At 34.2% G+C, this 21,407-nt stretch overlaps 1 protein-coding gene across 1 annotated transcript; it reads left to right on the forward strand.

Annotated features, from left to right (window-relative positions):
- Positions 1 to 404: 404 nt before the first annotated feature.
- On the forward strand, positions 405 to 20,867 carry LOC100722845 (arylacetamide deacetylase-like). The gene is made up of 6 exons (XM_063249195.1): positions 405 to 790; positions 7,928 to 7,937; positions 13,542 to 13,750; positions 14,815 to 14,884; positions 17,690 to 17,861; positions 18,913 to 20,867. Exons 1-6 carry the CDS (start codon positions 649 to 651, stop codon positions 19,507 to 19,509), a joined length of 1,200 nt encoding a protein of 399 aa, XP_063105265.1. The 5' UTR covers positions 405 to 648; the 3' UTR covers positions 19,510 to 20,867.
- The last annotated feature ends 540 nt before the right edge of the window (positions 20,868 to 21,407 follow it).

A 21,407-nucleotide genomic window follows, 5' to 3' on the forward strand; every position in this document is an offset into this window, starting at 1 on the left:
TGAAAGAACAATAGTATTGATGTGATAGATTTATTATTTTGACTTATATAGATGTATTATGAAAATCACCTAGCGTAAGGCCTGCCTCAAAGTATAGTTAGTATCATTTATTACTACTAATCCCTTTACTACTTTCACATCTTTTTATCCTCTATCAATACTAATCATAATAAGCAGCAAAATGTCTATTATTAAGTAAATTCTGTAGGGGAAGAGATAATAGTTTTTGTTTTATTTTGTGGTCTATACTCTCAGTATACTGTAAAATTATGTTTATATGTTTCTTTGTTTTTAATGTTGCATTATTTCACAAAAATGTTTATGTTGTTTGGATGATTTCTTCGGATAAATTTTCTAGAATTAATGATTTTAATATTTTAAAGGTGAAACAGAAGAACATGTGCATTTAGAAAACTTCTCCAAGTTTCTATCACACATTGAACTTTGAATTCATGGTCACTAAGACTATTTTTGGATAAGCAATTACATTTTAACCTTACTCTGGAAACCTGAAAGGAAGTAACTCTAAACTGTAAAGAGAAAGCAAAAGGGTTTGGTTGTAGCATATCAGCTAAAAGCCCATTGTTACTGTAAGCCGAGGAAGATTATTCTCTGCATCTCTGACTGTAGAAACATAGAAGTTGCATCATGGGAAGAAAGTCACTGTACGTTCTGATTGTGGGGATCTTTGTAGCATATTACAATTACATGCCTATCCCAGATAAATTTGAGGAACCCTGGAGACTAATGCTGGTCAACACATCACTGAAAATTTTTCAAAATTTGGTAAGTCTGAAATTTATGAATTCTGATGTCCATATGCAGTCATATATATTCTGAAGAACTTTCTGGGATATTTGCCTTTTTGGATGTTTGATTGATCATAAAATAAGTCCCATGACTTTTGACTATTTGCTTTATTTCATAGGTTGAATACATGCATGTAAATATGAAATAAATTAGAGGTTGTTTAGTGGATTTCACTAAAGTATTACTGTGTCATGATGGTTGCTGTTCACTGACATTTTTGTCTTGAGGCTTCATTCATTATTATTCAATTTTTTACATAAGCCAGAGATTTTTCATCATGAGGAATGTATTAGATATAGACGTTTATGGAATATAATTTGGGATTCAGAGCACAGAAAATTACATGTAGGTAAAATTTCAAGGAAAAACAGCACTGTCAGAATGGTTGGCATTTGCCTTGATTTCTGGAAGGAGAAAGTAGATCAAAACAGAAATCTATACCCTAATGTTTCATAGAAACTGGCTGTTTGTTGGGGAAAACAAGCAAAGTTTCCTCTCTGGCACCTACAGTATATTTTGACATACTTCTTTCACTATTTCATTCATTTGAATTTTATAGTTCTCCTTTCAAAACTGACAAAATGGATGTTGTAATTCTTCTTATTTTTCATTATTTCAATTCTTCAAATCTCTGCCAAATCCTATTAAACAAACAGAATTTGTGTTCATAAAATATAAATTTTAATGTGAAGGAAAATAATAAATTAGAATTAAATGAATGGATGATTTCACATTATGAGAAGTGCATTCAAGGAGGTAAGACAGTCAGACAAGGAGTGTGATGAAGTAAAGAGGGCAGGGCTATTGTATTTATAATTAATGAATCACTTACGAATATGAGACTTAGGCTTAGAAAGCAGTGCATAAGAAGAAAACTGATAGATTCTGTCAAGCTGGGCTCATCTATCTCAACTTGACATTCACCCAGCTGGGTGTCTCTCCAAGAATAACTTCTGTGTTCTACTAGATCCAGAAAAAAAGCCCTTCCACTCCCCTTTGCATGTGCATCAAACCCTCTCCAATCCCAAGTAAAGCTGCTTCTGTTTTGCACATGTAGACACTCCTTCAAATCAGCTGTTACAATGTTATTTTGCCCACCTTCCAAACTCATACCCCAGTCAGACCTGATAAAAGTATTTCCACTTCTTTGTTCTCATGTGAAGTTGCTTTGCATCTCTTCTGCAGCCCTCTCACATCTACAATAAAGGCCTTTTTCTCTTTTCTTTGTCTCTCTGTTGCACCAGAATGTTATCGGATGGTGCTTTAACTTGAATAGGTGAGAAGTGCAACTTTTGGGGGCTACCCTGGGTTTAAGGTCCCCTCACCTATGAGCCTTTCCTCCTCTTCCCCTTCTGTCTCTGCTGTTGCTGTCACTAGCTTCCATCCACCACCAACCCACTTCAGTCCTTGTAGGTCCAAACAGAGGTTAGTTTTTTGACTATATATAGTTTTTATGGTCTTTTTGAGACAAGGTATCACTTTTCAGTTTAGGCTGGCCTTGAGCTCATTTTGTAACCTAGGCTGGTCTTGAGCTTGCAATGATTCTCCTGCCTTCAGCCTTCAGATTTCTTGGATTACAGGCATGTGCCACTATTCCCGGCTTTTATATTGTTGTTCCAATTTGTTCATCTTATTCATCTTCTTTCTCCCTTTCCTCAATAATCTCTCTTGATTTTATGATATTTTCATTTGATTTAACAGTCTTTCTGGTTATTTGTGATAATCCTTTGTTTACTCTTTCATTCTTTGTCTTCTGAACTCTTCTCTAGATACCCCAAACTTGAGTGATACCATTTTTGTTCCCCAGCCTTGCTTCTACTCTTTCTCTCACTCTCTCTCTCTCTCTCTCTCTCTCTCTCTCTCTCTCTCTCTCTCTCTCTCTGATGTTGCAGATTGAACTCACAACTTCATGCTTGCTAGGCAGGTGCTTATGCCACTGGGCTGAGTCTGCCGCCCATTTATCTCTCTTTTATCTGCTGTCTTACTTAAATTTTCCCATCACAGGATAAAATTACTCTACCAAAGGGAACTAGTTTACATACAAACTTCCAATTAATGTTCTTTTGTTACACAACTGTAGATCTTGTTCAGATGGCTAAGGATATTAAATTAATAGCTACCACAGTTTGTAACTTTCTAAAATATGGTTGATGCTATTGTTACTACTAATTTTACTACTTCAGTTAAGAAGTCATATGTGTTGTAATCAATTGTTCTCCCTTTATAACAACACTGGGAAGTTATGGTGTGATAAGCATCACCACAGTCCAGTACCAAAACACTGAGAGTTAAGTCAAGTAGAGACTAATATCAGTATGTTACTCTTAATAAATTAGGAAAGAGGATCCTGGGACAAATACAAAAATCTAAGAACTTCCTATATCTAAAAGACATTTTTGATGAACAGATATTTCCTAGGGAGGCCTTGATACTAGTGATAAAACAATCTAATATACAACCTTATAAAAATCAGAAAATTTGAAAACAATTTAAAATATAGGATATGACAAGCTGGAAGTCCAAAATCCAACCACAGATCTCTAGTTTAGCCAGAATGAGTTCAGGGCCAGTGAAAGAGAGGACAATGGATGTCACACACATGAACTTCTGAAATGATAGAAACAAAAGTAAAGAAACAAATCCATGAGGCTATAGAGAAAATCAGATAAAAATAACTTCAGGTAATAGAAGAAATAAGGGCAATAATGAAGGACTTGCTCAGCAAATCTAGAGTAGACAGAGATTTAAGAACTGCAGAAGCATAGAAAATGATGCAATCCATGAATGCCAAACATAGAAGACAAATGGAATGCATGGAACAGTTTCAAACAAATTTCCAGGAAATGAAAAAGCTTGCAAAACTACATAAATGAAAGTGAAGAGATAATATCAGACTTAGAAGACATGTGATAGGTAGTGATCTTGAGGAAAAAAGATCTCTTAAAAATAACGAAGTGCTTGGATAAAACAATTCAACAGGTAAATGGTTTTTCAAAGAACTAGATAAGATTTATTGAAATCAGTGGAAAAAGCTGATGTTAGCACAAATGTCAAAAAGACTTTATAGAAGTAACGGAAGGAAGTTTTCCAAATGTAGAAAAATAATTTGAGAGGCTGGGGATTTAGCTCAGCGGCATGCAGGCAGTTGTGTGTTCGATCCCTGGTACCGGTAAAAAGGGAAAAGACAAAAAAAAAAAAAAAAAAAAAAAAAAGAATTTGACATATAGCTAAATAAAGCATATGGAAATACATTTAGCTATGACAAAAACAAATCTACATCCAGTCATATAATAATCAAGATCCAAAAAATTCAACACAAGAACAGAATACTGGAAGCTGTTACGGAAAAGAAGCAAAACACTTGTTAGAGAAAGTTCACCAGAAAAAAACAGACTGCTCAGCACAAATGCTCAAGTCAGTGAGGGTATGGAATGAAGTATTTCAAGTTATGAGAGAAAGAAACTTCCAACTCAGATTAATGTACCCTGCAAAACCATCTTTCAAAATTAATAGAGAAGATACTTCCATGACAAAGAACAACTGAAGAAATTATGATCACCAATCAATTCTAGAAGTGTAATGAATGATTTTCTAGAAATACATAAAAAAACTACAATTTCATGAACCCAAATAGAATGTAACTACCAACAGAAAGCAAAGAAGCAATAAAACAGAGGAGAAAGACGTGTACCTACAGTAAGAAAACGATATGGCAAGGATAAGACAAAAATGCCAGTTGTATCAATCAATATTAATAGACACAATTTAACCAATCAGAGAAACAGGCTGGCAGAATAGATCAAGAAACAAGATCCAACAATATGCTGTATATAAGAAATGCATTTAACAGAAAGATAAATTTATAGACTGAAAATCAAAGGATGGAAAATTATATTATGCATAACAGGAAGCCAGGAGAAACTGAGGGTGGTGTTTCTATATGATAGGATTATTTCCAAAAGATGTAAAGTATAAAACAAGAGGCCTTTATTCTGAGAACACGAGAGAGATGACTGACACCCCACCCCCACCCCCCAGCCTCTGAAGTCTGGGGATCTCTCCTGTGAACACATGGCATGGGGGCGATATAAGTAGCCTAAGCTTAGGGTAGTGCCTTAGGGCCATTAGAGATGCACAGGTATTTCATTGGCACACGTTTGGTGCCAGCGGCAGATTCTGAAGGGTGGGGGGAGATAGAGTTACAGGTAAATCTGTAGGGGCGGCAGAGACAGGAGCTCCCTGATTCCGGCTGAGGTCTTTTCTGGCTACAGTGTCCCATCTGGGCCAAAACCCTTTCACTATACAGAGACAAAGTGAACATCAAATTTAAAATGACCAATACCAATAAAGAAAGTCATTACAAACTTCTTAAAAGAAAACTTTAAGAAAAAGAGATAACATAATATATGTATATACACCAGATACAGGAGCACTTAAATATATACAGCAAATATTAATAGGCATGGAAAATCAAATAAACACTAACACAATTGTAATAGAGGTCCTTAATATTCCACTGTCACAAATAGATAAACTAGACAAAAAATCAGCAATATATATATAGGATCTGAACCAAACTTGTCAACAAATGGACTTAAGATGTTGGTGTTCTACAAAACAACATGAGAATACATATTTTTCTCAGCTGTGCGTGTGACTTTCTAAAATAGACCACATGCTGGTCCATAGAATATGCTTAAGTAAATGCAAAAGAATTGAAATTATCATATGAATCTGATCATAGTGCAATGAAACTGGAACTCAATTGCAAAAGAAACCACAAAATCTCTATGAACAAATGAAATTAAAAAATCTTCTACTGAGCAAATAATGGGTCACAGATGGAATTAAAGAAGTTAAATTAAAATCTATAAGTAAAGGAAATTGGCAATAAAAATACCCAAACTTATGTAACATGATAAGAGCACTCCTAAAATTTATAGCAGAAATTTATAAAGATGAATTCTCATATCAGAAAACCAGAGTGAGATCAAATAAAAAACTTAGTCCTGCATTATAAGCTTTCAGAAAAAGAAGTCAAGCCAAAAGCCTGTATGAGGGAACAACATATAAAAATCAGATCAGAAATTAATGTAGTTGAGGCTAAGAAAATAGTACACAGAGCAATGAATCAAAATTCACTGAAAGATCAAATAAAATTTTAAAATCTAAATCAACTATATTAAAAATCAAAGAAAGAAAAGATACAAATTCCTGCAATTAGGAATCAAAAGGGTAAAATCACTATGGATCCTGTGGAAAGAAGATTATCAAAACGTACTTTAAGAATCTTATTTTAATAAGACACAAAGTACAGAAGAAGTGGGCAATTTAGGTATATGGTCTTTATCTCAATGTGATAAAAGCCATCAATGAAAAATTAACAGTCAACATCATACTAAACTGTCAAAAAATGAAAGCTTTTACTCAAAATCAAGAACTAGAGAAGGATGTCCACTATTGTTATTCCTACTTACTACAGTTCTAAAAACATTAGTCAGAGCAGTTAGACAAGAGAAAGTAATAAAGACAAGAAAGGAAGAAGTCAATTATCATTATCTTTGATAAAGATGCCAAATATTTTCACTGGAAGAAATATGGCCTATTTAAGAAATGGTGCTGGAAAAATGGGCTTTCCACATAGCAAAGAGTAAAACTGGGTCCATGTCTATCAGCATGCAACAAAATATAATCAAAATCAATCAACTCTAAATATTAATACAGAAACACTAAATCTGTTGAAAAAGTGAATAGGTAGAACACTAGGTCCTGACCTAGATCCCTGATCTCCCAAAGGAGTACATGGTGGAGGTTAAATAAAAAGACAAATTGTATGATTTTTTAGGACTCCAGGAGGGAAAAAACCCTTTAATTAAGATCACAATTCCGAGGGCTAAGATAAAAAATTTTCTGGATCTGTCCACTTTTATTACAACCAAGGACAAAAGAAGGAGAAACCAAGGAAAGTGCAGGCAATGAGCAGGACCTTGGAAATCACTTTGAAGATGTTTCCAAGTAATGAATCAAGTCAATTCAGTAGCACTGTTTTATGAATACATGGTAGAAGTGAGACTGTATGATTAATTTCTGCAGTCTCTATCTTGTTAATTGGGATTGGAGCCAAGTGTCTGCAGCCATGGCTTTATCCTGCCCTTTGAGGTATCTCCGGCCTCACAGGCCATTATAGGTTTCAGCCAGGACCAGTGATTCATACAGGTTCACTAGCTATGAATCATCTCCCATTACCAGGCAAGGGGCCTCGGCCTAGGACAGACTCACAGATAAATATAGAAATCCAGTTAGTAAAATTTAAATTCTGCTCAGAGCCACTTCGTAGTGGTCTCCAACATCTCCTCCCTTTGGTTTTTGTAACAACAGTTGGATCAGGGTGAGGCATGGTTGCATGTTGTTTAGGAATCAGCTCGTCATGGCTCTTCTTTGACAGACTATGAATAGAATAAAGAGAAACACACAGATTACTCCAAGTATACCGACAAAAAGTCACAAGTATTCCTTCAGATAGTTGAATGGATTTAATTGATCTAAAGCATCAGAAAATTTACCCCAATCTTGATTTTGTTTATCAAATTTTTGGGTTTGTTGGAACATTGACAATACCTCCTTCTGGAGTACATCAATATCCATAGTAACATTTTGATGGATAGCTCCTTGTATGTTTCTTTATATTGTCCCAAAGATGCATAGATTCGTTATAAGGCAAGGGAGTTATGTAAAATGAGTGGCCTTGTAATGGGACAATTGAGGAAGTCAAGTATAGTTTATGATAAATTTCAGATGGAGAATGTGCCCAAGTAATGGATCTAAGTAGGGTTTATCAGAGACATAAGACCATTACTCCACTTCAGAGATAGGTGTCATTTATACAGATACTGCCAGCAAAGCCATTAAGCCAATCAAGAAATTTTCAAGGGGTAGTGGAATTCCCTTTCTGGCAACTATATCTCTAAACTCACAAATCATTGCTTGAATGTCGTTTCACTGGATCACTTGTCTTTTTTCCTGGTCTCTTAAGGGAGGATGGAGGTTGATTTTCTGGCTGATTGGCAGGTCTACCAGGGCCCAGGTTGGTGGAGCCATCACCTAAGGCTGTCCTCAGCATTTGTTGTGTCTCTCACCAAGGCTGTATATTTCTCATGGATCTTTCAACTGTTAAGACATAAGCATAACCTCGTTTCCACATTATTAGCTGTATTGCTCTTTTAAAGTTTAAATTAAGCCTGGAAAAGGCAAAACTTGTTCTATCTGTAGGAAAAATAAGAATGTTAAAGCAGTGATTTAAATTAATTACAACGAGAGGACAGTCTCTAGGAACGGCAGTTGGACCTGGAAGTTCTGGCTGCAGCACTCCCTTAGGAAGTAAGCAGACATTTACAGCTCTTAAATCCTAATAGCAACTTCCATTTGTCTGATTTCTTTGTAATAACAAAGACAGGAGTATTCCAAGGGCTAACTAAGCTTTCTAAATGGCCTTGCTGTAATTGCTCTTCAACTAATTTGTGTAATTCAGTTAGCTTCTCCTTTTTAAGGGGCCATTGATCTACCCAAACAGGCTCCTTAGTTTTCCATTGTAAAGGCAGAGCTATTTTGAGAGGCAAAGCATCAATGGCCCTTGTAAAAACAAAACCAAAAACCAAAAAAAAAAAAAAAAAAAAAAAAAACCTGTTGATATTCAATACCTTGCCTGTCATCTTTAGGTGTAATCTGAACAAGCTCTTTGATTCCTTGTAAATTTTTTCCTAGTCTTTTGCCTTTCTGATATCCTATTTTAATCATCATTTTGTTAATTTTAGGATTTGAGTCTGTTTGTCCAGTTTCCAAATTGGAACATTTTTGCTCAGCTTTAAAATCAGAATTGCTAGTCAGCACTAATTTCCACTTTTGTAACAAATCTCTTCCCAACAAGTTAACTGGAATGGGTGCCACATAGGGTAAAAAGAAACCTTCTGATTGGTCTGGTCCCTCATAAGGCAAAGGTGAGGCACCCTGTTCCACACATGTGCTGAGGGCCCCCGCCCCAATCTTATAAGGGTGGTAGGGGCCCTTTGTATCAGTGACATGGCAGGCCATGGTTCTAATGCAATTATAGACACATCTGCACTGGTGTTATTCAGACCTTCAAAGAATTTCCCATTAATTTTTATAAAACACGTAGGCCTGTTTTTAGTCACTTCCTGTGTGAAATAAATTTCTCTCTTTGTAGTCTTGCTCTGAGGGCCTTCTTCCCTCTTCAGCTGTCTATACTTAACAAAAGAAGGCTTCTCTATAGGTAATGAAATCAACCGCACCGTGTGGTCTCCCTGTTCAAAAACCCAGATGTCAGTAACACATGCAAGAACTTGTATTTCATCTCTATAATTACCATCAATCACAGTAGGCACAAGTTACTCCTTTTAAACTTAGATCAACCTTTCTCAACTGTTCCTTCAGGTGAGGGACCCCAAATTCTGTGGGAACTGAGGTGGGCTGTCATCTCCAATAAGAGTGACTCTGCAAGTGGCAGGAAGGTCTCATCCTGCATTTAGTTTAAGATTTTTTAGCAGTTGTATTTAAAAAGGCTTATGTATAAAATACTCCTAATCATTGGTGTCTGTTTCAGTTCCAAATGGGAAGCAAGCAAGGAGGGTGTTTTTGCTCCCTTTGCAATTGCCTCTTCCTACACGACCTGTGTGTTTCTGGACAGAGCTTTATGAGATATATTTTTTAAAGGCTCTGGCCCTTGGTGAGGTAAGCCCTGTAGGGATTTTCCTTTGGTGGAAGATGCCTCAACAGGGAGCTTTCTTCTCTCTGTGTAGGAATGTGAGTTCTGTAAGGGACTTAAAACTGAATGGACCATATTCCAAGTGGAGAAAGTCTCAGGGGAAATGATTTGTCCTGCCCTGTGTGTCTTTTTAATATTTTCTCCAACTCTTTCTCAGATATCAATCTCTATAGTGCCTGTTTGAGGAAACCATGGATTATATTTGGTTACATCTCTTAACATTTTTTGTTAAGTCTTTCTTTGTCACAGGAGCCCCTGAACTTTTAAGCAGGCTTTGGAGCAGTTGTAAATATCTTTACTCCTCAGCTGAAATCTTTTGCCCCACATTTTATTCCCAGATAAAAGGGCTTCTCACAGCTGAAAGACTCACCCCTTTTCTTCCCTTTCTTCTCTCCAGGTGTTCCTGATGAAGTTTTCGTCTTGTGAAGGCATCCTCCACAGCCAAACTTTCCACTCTAGGTGGACTTGCTCCTTTAGGCTATAAATTCCCACAAAGATTTTAAGATCCTGGTCTAAACACCAGTTTATTGGGTCCTGACCTAGATCCCGGATCTCCCAAAGGAGTGTATGACAGAGGTTAAATAAAAAGAGACAAAATATATGATTTTTAGGGCTCCAGGAGGGTCAAAGCACTTTAAGTAAGCTCAAGACTCCGAGGGCTAAGACAAAAAATTTTCTGGATCAGTCCGCTTTTATTACGACCAAGGACAAAAGATGGAGAAACTGAGGAAAGTGCAGGCAATGAGCAGAACCTTGGAATTCACTTCAAAGATGTCTCCAAGTAATGAATCAAGTCAATTCAGTAGCACTGTCTTATCATGAATACACGGTAGAAGTGAGACTGTAGGAGTAATTTCTGCATCTGCAGTCTCTTATCTTGTTAATTGGGGTAGGAGCCAAGTGTCTGCAGCTGTGGCTTTATCTTGCCCTTTGAGGTGTCTCTGGCCTCACAGGCTATTACTGACCTCAGCCAGGACCAACGATTCATAGAGGTTCACTTACTATGAATCATCTCCCATTGCCAGGCAAGGAGCCTAGGCCTAGACTCACAGATAAACATAGAAAGCCAATTAGTAAAATTTAAATCTTGCTCACAGCCACTTCGTAGTGGTCTTCAACAGTAGAACACTTGAAGACATTGATGTAGGCAAGAACTTCATAAAGAAAACCTAGTTTTCATGGAAAGAACTACAAATGACTGGAACCTCATCTTATTAAAAAGCTTTAGAACAACAAAAGAAATCACCAACAAAGTGAACAGACAACTCACAGAGATGGAAAAATTTTAATGAGTTTCTCCTAAAAGAATTAATATCTAGAACATATGAAGAACTGAAAAAATTCAGATCCTCAAAATTGAAAGACACAGTTAAAAAACGGCATCTGAGAGGAACAAACATTTCTCAGATGAAGTAGTATAAATGGCAAATAAATATATGAAAAAATTCAACATCACTTGTCATTTGAGAGATGCAAATTAAAACAACAGTGAGATTCCATCTTACTCCAGAAAGAAGGGACATTATCAAAAAATCAACCAATAACAAATTCTGGCAAGAATGTGAGGAAAAGGGAATATTTCACCACAGTTGATGGGAGTGTAGACTAGGTCAACCAGAATGGAAATCACTATGGTGATTCCTCAAAATATGATGACTGAAGGTATCATTTGATCCAGTTATTCTCTTTATGGTATCTTCCCAAAAGAATTTAAAGCATCATATCACAGTGATGTATGTGTACCTATGTTTATAGTGGCACAGTTTGTAATAGCTACATCTTTGAATCAACCCAAATGCCCATAAACAAATGAATAGATAAAAAAAGATGTGATTTTTTAACATATGAAGTTCCATTCAGTCATAAAGAAAGATAAACTTCAGATATTTATTGCTAAATGAATGGATCTTGAGACCCTACTCTTAACTGAAATAAATAGGACACACAATGTCAATATTGTTTTGTTCTCATGTGAGAAACTAAAAGCATAAATAATCATATTATAGAATAACAATTGTGAAATAAGAAATTATTCAAAAGGAAAGGGTTAGTAGGGAGGCAGAGGGGTTGGGAAAAAATTTTGAAAAAAGAGAAAAGAAGATAAAATGGAAAACAAACTTTGCAAATAAGGTGGGGGAGAGGGTTTGAAAAGAGAGGAAGACATTTGGAGGGGAAATAAGGTAGATCAGGGTATGTCACATAAAGGTACAAATTCCCTGTGATGAATGTGAACACTCTCTTTATATATCAATTGTACCATAAACAATAAATATACGAAACAAACACTCTAAACACTGGACACATTTTTCAACAGATATAACAACAAGCATATAATTCTTAACTACAGAATACTGACAACTTGAAGTAACTGTATTAAACATTTGTGTTTGAAGGGAGAGTGCTACAATTCAGTGTGAGGAGTAAAATGCTATAGACTACAGTGCTTTGTGCTGAATGGCAGGAAGTCTTAATTTTATTCTATGCCTATGAGAGTTAAGAAGTAGTTTTATTTTCCTCAGTTTTCACTATATTTATGCAGTGCTCTTACCAATATTTGTTCTTCGAGTCTATTAATTATATTTTATTATTCATTTAATCAAACATATATCTTCTTTTTGAGCTTTTCTTACCTGTGATAATCTTCTTAACTTTCACTTCTTAATGACTTATGAATATACTATCTGAGCTCACAAATGATAGAAATTTAAAGTGTATTTTAGTATAATTCTTCACCCCTGAATGATCTTTTTTTGTTTACTGCAATATCCTTGATTTATCTGGGATCTCATGAAGGATTTACATGGCTTCTCAGATTCTGTCAGTCACTGAGAATCTAGTGAGATATTTTATTGAAGACTTATATGATGAGATACATTTACATCTGTGCTATGAATGAAGCATGTTATGCTTTGCAATTATACTATAACTGAATATCGTAGTTGCAGAATTAAGACAAGTGGATTTGTAATATCAGTTCCAAGATGTGCATGTTTGGACTGATTTTAATATTCAGTTTCTGTGGGTTTATGTTCTACTTCTCTCAAACCAGTCTGCGAATATTATGCCTTCGGCTCAGAACTTGAATTATATTACTGAAGCTAGTGCTCATAAAATGCTTGTTCCACAATCTTATTCTAATGCAGAAACACAAGGCTTCAGGCAAGCAGGTTGCTCTTCCTGTTTCTCCAGTCATTTCTTTAGCCTCAGCTTGACGTACATCAGCATTATTTTATAATATATTTATTTTTGTAATATTTTATTGATGCATAGTCACTAAATATAATCATTTGCATTCATTTTGAGTAACTGGTGTGTATAGATATCATATCTTAATCAATTTTATTTTCCTTTCCTATCTTGGTTCTTATTCTGTCATCTCCCAATCTCCTTCTCTAAAACATAAAACCTAAAACCTTTTTCCCCACAATCAAGAGTCCTCTCTACTCCAGTGTATACTAGTTCTTCTTCCAGGAATGGTTTTTTTTTTCCCCTTCTTTTATTCAATTACATTATTAAGAAAAAATTTTTTTCTTCAAGGGTCACATTACAATGACTTGGGTCAAACCTGGTTCAGAGGTCTCTATCATAGCATTTACTTAATTTTATAACTGTGGACTTACCTACCTTTCACCTATAATTCTGCGGTTCTTGAGAAGTATCTTTCTCTTGTTCTTATTCACAACCCTAAAGCTTAGAAAATAATCTGAAATATTTTGGGGAATAGTTACTTTTTGGGGAATAATTACTTTTCCTCCTTTTTAACAACTACTGTAGGCATAATTACTGCATTCCTTTTTCTTCTAAAAGGATAAAGGTGATTCATATGTAAGCATTTTAATTTTAATTGATCTAGTTAAGTGTTACACATTTATATTTGCATAAATTTCTTTGAATTTAGAATTTGAATTCTAAGACCATTTATAAATTTTGTTTTGAGGCTTTATTCTTCGAGTTTCTGGGATTTTTACCATTTTGCTGAGTTACTTGCACTAGCTTTAACCTTTGGAGAAGTCCCACCAACTTCAGATGAAAATGTCACTGTGACTGAGACAACGTTTGATAATGTTCCTGTGTGTGTATATGTACCGAAGAGAAAAGTGGATGCGCAAAGAAGAGCTGTGTTTTATATTCATGGTGGTTCTTGGTGTTCTGGAAGCCCTGGTAGGTGAATTTTTTGAAAGACATCTGACCCTGGAGTACTTTGCAAAAGTATTACTAAGGCCACATACTGTGATGTTTAACAAGGTCACTGCAGTGTTTTTGTCATCTCTTACTTTGATCCCTGGCAAGTTTTAATGTGCTTTGCACCTTCAGCATTTAATAGTGCTTTGCACTATTTCTCATCCATGTATGATTTCCTTCATTAGGCCAAGTAATGCTAAGAAATCACAGGTCTTCCTATTACTGAGTTCTTTATGAACACATAGGCACTTTTTAGTCATTTGGTTTTATAGACCTTAGTAACATGTTAATTAATTTATTTATATACTCACTGTGTGCCTACATTTATTCCAGGAATATAGTAAGGATCTTGGAACAGACAAAATTCTTTCTTGGCCTTAAATTCTAATGAAAGGAATGTCTAAATAATGGATACATTACTTAGATGTGGATGGGTGGAAAAATTTGACCAAAAGAATGCATAGTCTTCCTCTTAGACAGGAATAAAGAGAGAGAGACAAACCAGATCTCAGCAGGACAGATACAACAGAAAATGAGAGAATTCCAGCTTTTTAAGGCAGCACCTTTTTATCCAGCTTATTTTCAGGTGATTTTTTTCCCATTCAGATAATGATGGTTCAATATGATTCAAAATCTGTTTGGGTCACATAGGTTACATATCTACACACAGATGAATCAAATTAGTGGCCTATCTTTTTTTAAAATCTGTGTGTATACATCATGTAAAACAAACAAATCAATATTGTCAGTGTAATGGGAGCTGGGATCAGTCTTCTGGAGAATGCTGCTGGCTAAGACGGACAAACGACAAAATGTTCAAAGAAAGGAAAGAAGAGCAATTAGAGAGTTCAGTGAGAAATCCAACTAGTTACAAGTGGAAGTTTTCTTAGGATAAGTACAGTGTTAATTTTTCTTTCTGTAATTTTGGTGTACAATAGGTAGAGGATTTCCAGACTCTAAAAGAAGCACAGTCAATTTTTTGCTTAAAAATCCTTTCCTATGTGAATTCTCACTAATATCTGACTTTAATTCTTTCATTTAAGCTTTATATAGTTATGACTTACTCTCGAGATGGACTGCAGAGAGACTGGATGCTGTTGTCATATCAGTTGAGTAAGACCTATGTTTTATTTTGTGTCCAAATATCTTAACTGTCAAAGTTCCCTCTACTGTCTTGAATGGCTGATGAATGATTTGTCAAATACAAATATTTCTCAGTTGACATTAAGGTAATTAAAAGAAGAGGTTAGGTCTACCCTAAGTGGCACTGAGAAAAATAAAGTGTGTGTGTATGCATGTGTGCGCGTGTGTGCGTGTGTGTGTGCCTATGAGTAGGCTGATGTGTATTATTTGAGTAGGCAGGAAAAAGAGACCATAAACACATTTGTTTACATAAGCTTAAATTGGATTATCATTGTACATACCTACTTGGTATAGATTACTTTTCAATATCATTTTTAAGGTTAAAGTTATTGGAGTCAGAAGATTATCTAAAAACCACAACATAAATTATTGATACATTACATGGTCACTTTAAAAACTAAGTGATAATACTCTTGAAATTGATTTATCTTAGTGTCTAGCCCTTGGTGATCTAAAACATTAAATTTTATTCACACATTGAACAAAGTCAGTGTAAAGTAATGTTTTAAATCAATAATCTATATTTGAAACATAATTATGTATAATATTTGCTTGAAATTTTCAGCAAATGAAGTAATTAAAATGAAATGTTTTTAAAAATTAGAAGAATCTATAGTTGCATTATGATTTGTATTTCAACTTTAAACAGTTTAATTGTAATACAACAAATGAAACTGTAAGACATACATTTATAATTGATTCATTGAAATAACTAACAGATTTCAATATGGTTAAAGGAAAAAATTTAAAGTTTTGTGAAATTTCATGCCTTTCCTTTGAATATACACTATTTTATCTATGTTAAAGATAAATGAGAAGTCTTAGTGCAAAATGGATAGTTTTGTTATAATTAACATGAGAAATATGCACAGGAAATATTGCTAAACATCAAAAGTCATTAGGAGAATGAAAACCAAAACTACATCACATCTCCTAAAATAACTGCAATTTAAAGAATAACTACAATTTATGACTAGAATAAGAAAAAAATAAATCCCAACCCCCATGTCACTGGTGGGAATGTAAAATGGCTTAGACACTTTGGAGAACTGCAGATGGCTCATTATTTCCAGTCCTATGTGCTTATGCATGGCCAATTAAACTTTATCCATAAAAATATTTTATATTTGTAGCAGCATTATTCATAAAATCTCTGCAGTAGAGACAACTTAATGTCTGTCAACAGATGCATGGAAAACTAAAATGGCATAAATCCACACAATAGAATGTTGCTTGTTACTAAAAGAAACACTATCCCTGAAACATGTATAAATCTTCAAAATGCTATTTTATATGAAGGAAGCCAGTCTCAAAGGGCAACACATGGTATAGTTTCATTTTTATGAAATGTCTAGGATAGGTAAATCTGCAGAAACAGATTAATGGATAGATTAGGATGGTAATTGATGAAACAGAAAGTAATAAATACCTGCCAAGGGGTAGAGTGCTGTTATTTTGGTTATCACTCTTCTTGAGTGGTATAAATGTTCTCAGACTAATTGCGGTAATCATTGGAAAACTTTTAAATATATTATAATCTCCTGAATTATATTCCTCAAGTAATTTTTATGGCATATAAATTATACCTTGATAAAGTGCTTATATTAAAATTAAGGCTTAATGTTAACTAGGAAATTTAGTGTAGAAATATCTGTGTATATATGTATAAATACAAAAATATAAATATATTTTACTTATTCAAAATTTAGAAACCCCTATGTATTATTGAAGTAGAGGAGAAAGACTTTACAGAACAGAATATTCAAATAGTAAACACACACACACACACACACACACACACACACACACACACACACACACATATATATTAACATTTAGTATGTACCAAGAAAATATAAATCAAATACTCTGTGCAGTACCTCTATACTTGATAATATGGCTAAAATGAAAAAGAACTAAAACATCAAATGTTGGTAAGAAAAGACACCAAGGGATTTTTATAAACTGGTAGTTAAAGAAAAACTAGATTTCAAAACTTTTTGACAACACTAAATAAAACTTCACATATAACACTGCTCACATCAGTGCCACAGGCAAATATCAACAGAAATATATATGTTTACCAAATGCTAGATAGCAGAACATTTTTAATAACAGTGATTTGTGGAAAGCCAAGATAGAAAGCAACCCAACTCACATGGCTTTTAAAAATTGCATTGTTTTACCTGTTACCTATTTATTATTGATTGATTGATTGGTTGTGGTAAGACCACAAAAGATCTACTTTCCAAATCAATTTTTAAATGCACACGTCATTGTTGATTTTATTACCATATTGTAAAGCAGATCTCTAGAGAGTATTCATTTTACTTGATTGAACCCACTAATTATTAATTCCCCATTTGTCCCTCTTAGTAGTTTTACTTTTTTGTTCTAGGAATTCAATAATTTTAGATAACTCATCTAACTGAAGTTATTCACCTTTTCAATGAGTGACAGAAGTATGCAGCAATGTGCATGAGGCTCAAATCTACAATGTTGAACAATCACATCCTAGGGTAGAGGTGTATGTGCCATTGAAGTTTATTTATTTTAAGGGCAAAAAATGCACAATATTAATTGATGCTGCTAAATTATGTTAGTGGATACTCCAAAACTTGAAGAGAATAGATTGAAGAGTGCTGTGTGCAGGCAAGGCTCATTTTCATGATTTGTGATTATGTGGCTGTGTTTAGTTCTAATTCAAAATGTGAATTTCTGACAGATATATTTAATTAATCTTTTTGGAAAATTGACATTTTTTTCTCTCCACAGCCACAGATTAGTACCTAAATATCATTTCCCAATCCAATTTGAAGATACATATAATGCTTTAAGGTGGTTCTTAAACAGAAATGTTCTTGAAAATTACGGTGTAAACCCTGAGAGAATCTGTGTTTCTGGAGACAGTTCAGGAGGGAATGTAGCTGCAGCAGTTACTCAGCAGGTAGAATTCTCATCATTGCTATATTTCAAAATTGTCTACTTGTAAACCAATAAAAACATAGATTAAAATATAAAAATGGCAATGTTTGACATATTAAAGAAAATATTACTAAGAAGACTAATATATCTAACTGTAAGTTTCTGCTCTTCTCACAATTTCTTTTACTTTCTTAAGAAAATAACAGAAATATGAATCACTGAGTTAAACTTTGCTATGTGTTAGTGAAACATATTAGTCAAATGAATGAAAACAGAAAATGACTTTTAACATTTTTGGATATTCAAATGTATTCAACAATCATCTGTGGAGTAGCACTCCATTACCAAAATAATCTGAATAGTTCAAGAAAAATATCAACACATTCAAAAATGCTATATTATTTCATGGAAAATTAGAAATTGGAAAACTTAAAGTGTTTTTAAATGTCTTCTTGACCAAAACATTTAGTCTCTCTAAGCATTCATTTCCTCATCTATACACAAAAGTAAACCATTTAAACTCACAAGTAGTTTTGAGGGCCATTTGTATATATTAAAAAAATCAGAACATGATATGATCTTTATGAATAATCTTCATGGAATATCTCACAAAGAAAGCCTTCCCAAATTTTGAGAACAGCATGTCACTTTGGGATCAAAGCAAAGTCAGAAATATTTCAGAAATGCTTTTTCTTCATGTCAAAATTTATACTAGTTATTTTCATATACTCACATAAAAGTAATAAATTTAAATTTACACTTATGTATGTCATTGATCTGTATGTCATTTTTAATTGACAAGTTAAGACATAAATTAATAATTATTACTTCAATCTTTTTTCTTTACCCTCAACGAATATAGTGTAGATGATTTTCCTTAAATCAAGCATATTCTTACAATAGAAGCATCTTGTTCTAGAATGTCCTTTAAGCACTTCAAATTTTGTTGAAATGAGGATATATTTTGTTTATTAAGTTTTTGAGATGCAAAATATATAATAGACTATCTTACTTCAGTTGGTTTAATTTTTCAAAGAAAATAATTTATGCACATCATCTTAACTCCTTTTTAGCTTGCAAGTGACCCAGAAGTCAAGACCAAACTCAAGATCCAGGCTTTAATTTATCCTGCACTTCAAACTCTTGATTTAGATTCACCATCATTTCGAGAAAATGCACATATGCCAATTCTGTCTAAGTCCCTCTTGGTCAGGTACTGGAGTGAATATTTTACAACGGACAGATCACTTGAAAAAGCCATGCTTTCCAATCAATATGTACCTGAAGAATCAAGTCATCTCTTCAAGTTTGTTAACTGGAGTTCCCTGCTCCCAGAGAGGTTTAGAAAAGGACATGTTTATAGCAACCCAACTTATGGTAGTTCTGAGTTATCTCAAAAATATCCTGGATTCCTGGATGTGAGGGCAGCTCCTCTGTTGGCAGATGACAGCGAGTTGCGTAGTTTACCCCTGACGTATGTCCTTACTTGTCAATATGACGTTTTGAGAGATGACGGACTCATGTATGTCACCCGACTTCGGAATGCTGGAGTTCAAGTGGCCCATAATCATGTCGAGGACGGATTCCATGCAGCAATTTCCTTTCTACATCTCAAAATTAGTCATAGACTGATACATCAGTATATTAGTTGGCTAAACATAAATCTATAGCAAATCATATATTCCTAATACATTTTTAAAATACAGTAAATGTGAAAGGATCATAAAATTCACATGGCATTAAATTGGTGTATTTTGGAAAGGTCTATTGAAGTTCCATATATAGTATAATAATTCTTGCTTAAATATCTTCTGTCCTTTTTGTTACTCAGAATGATTTCATTCAACATTTCTCATTGCAAATGTGCTATGCCTGCCAACCCTCCCTGTGTATTGTAAATTTAACTTTTTAAAACATTTTTTTCTTGTACAATATATCTTCTGTGTGTTGGTAATCACTCATAACTGTAAGAAGAGAAATATAAGAAAGATTGTATATCCATGTTATAAAAATATCTTAGTCAATGCACAGGGCTTGAAATACTCCTAGTAACTGATACAGGTTGAATCTCAAGTCTTTTTTTTTTTTTTTTAAGAGGAAAAAGAGAAAAACACAAAACAAAACAAAGCAGTGTAAGGTTACATATAATACAGAACTACAAAAAAAAGCATAACAGTAAGAAATCACCTGTTAATAGATTACATATTATCATCTTGGAAATAGTTGCTCAAATCACAGTATCAAAGAATACAAAGTAGACATTCAAACAGAGAGACTACAAACAGCTGTGTTCAATGATCCAAAAACATTAATATAGTCAGCTATTCAACATCCCTATACACACTTGCTGTTATATCCGTTAGAGCTCTTTTTTCCCCTTCCTCTCTTTTTACAACAAAATTTACACATTTTGGATTTTATTACTCCTTAGTTCTTATTACTTTTGGGGGGGGGAGAATAAAGTCAAATATGGCAGAACAAAGCTGTCAGTGAAAACCAAGGATAGACTTAGCACATGATGTAGAACAGAGTATACGGTTATTAACAATAGTTATCAACGTTGTCTCTTGTTTCCTTAAAAAGATTTGTCTATCTCATTAGATATTATAAAGTTGGACAAAACAGTAGAGAACAAGACCAATAAAACTTAGACATTGTAAACATTACAGGACTTCCAAAGGAGACAATAGTCAAACCAGAATGGGCATCTTAGTGAATCTTACTGCCTTCAAAGTAGTTGCCTATACCCTCGGACCTGATACTATCCCACAGAATGGAACAGAGTCTAATCAGTCAAAACAAGATCGTGGGAGCATTACAGGACTTCAAAACAAGTTAATAGAAAATCGAAAAGAGTTACTATTATATATCCTAATTTTTTAAATTTTTCCCTTAATTAAAATAAACATAAGAAATAACTAAATAATTTTTTTAAAGAATAATAGTTACCATAGTGTCTGTCTTTTTCCTTGAGATATTTGGATAAAACTTCATATACTATAGCTTCAAATATTTCCATATCAAGAAGCCCGGAATAAAGCCTTTCTAATTAATAAGTGAAAATTTTATAAGGCTTCAAGGCCACATAATGGGGAATCATGATTGCCACATATTTTCATATATTTGAATCATTACGTACATTAGGGAAACTATTCGGTATTCATACATGCGAGATTGATTTATTTCACTTATGAGTATGGTCTCAAGCTGCGCCCATTTATTGATAAATATCTCAATGTGATCCTTCTTTATAGCTGAATAATATTCCATTGTATAGAAATACCACAACTTTTTTATCCATTCCTCAGTTGATGGACACTTGGGTTGTTTCCAAGATCTGGCGATTACAAATTGTGCTGCTATAAACATAGGTGCACATAAATCACTGTGGTATGATGCTTTCAGTTCTTCTGGGAATATGCCTAGAAGTGGAATAGCTGGAGTAAATGGGATTTCCAATCCCAACTTTTTGAGAAACCTCCAGACAGACCTCCACAAAGGCTGTACCAGTCTACACTCCCACCAACAGTGCAGGAGAGTTCCTTTTTCCCCACATCCTCTCCAGCAT

The sequence above is a fragment of the Cavia porcellus genome, unplaced genomic scaffold, assembly GCF_034190915.1.
Source record: "Cavia porcellus strain 051 isolate PalLab524CR breed Dunkin Hartley unplaced genomic scaffold, mCavPor4.1 scaffold_5, whole genome shotgun sequence".
Lineage (NCBI taxonomy): Eukaryota > Metazoa > Chordata > Mammalia > Rodentia > Caviidae > Cavia > Cavia porcellus.

Excerpts from the sequence above, each read along its gene's own strand:
- LOC100722845 (XM_063249195.1), top strand. The coding sequence starts at position 649 with ATGGGAAGAAAGTCACTGTACGTTCTGATTGTGGGGATCTTTGTAGCA. Across the intron at positions 14,885-17,689 it reads GCTGTTGTCATATCAGTTGA|CCACAGATTAGTACCTAAAT; the intron begins GTAAGACCTATG and ends TTCTCTCCACAG. Across the intron at positions 17,862-18,912 it reads CTGCAGCAGTTACTCAGCAG|CTTGCAAGTGACCCAGAAGT; the intron begins GTAGAATTCTCA and ends ACTCCTTTTTAG.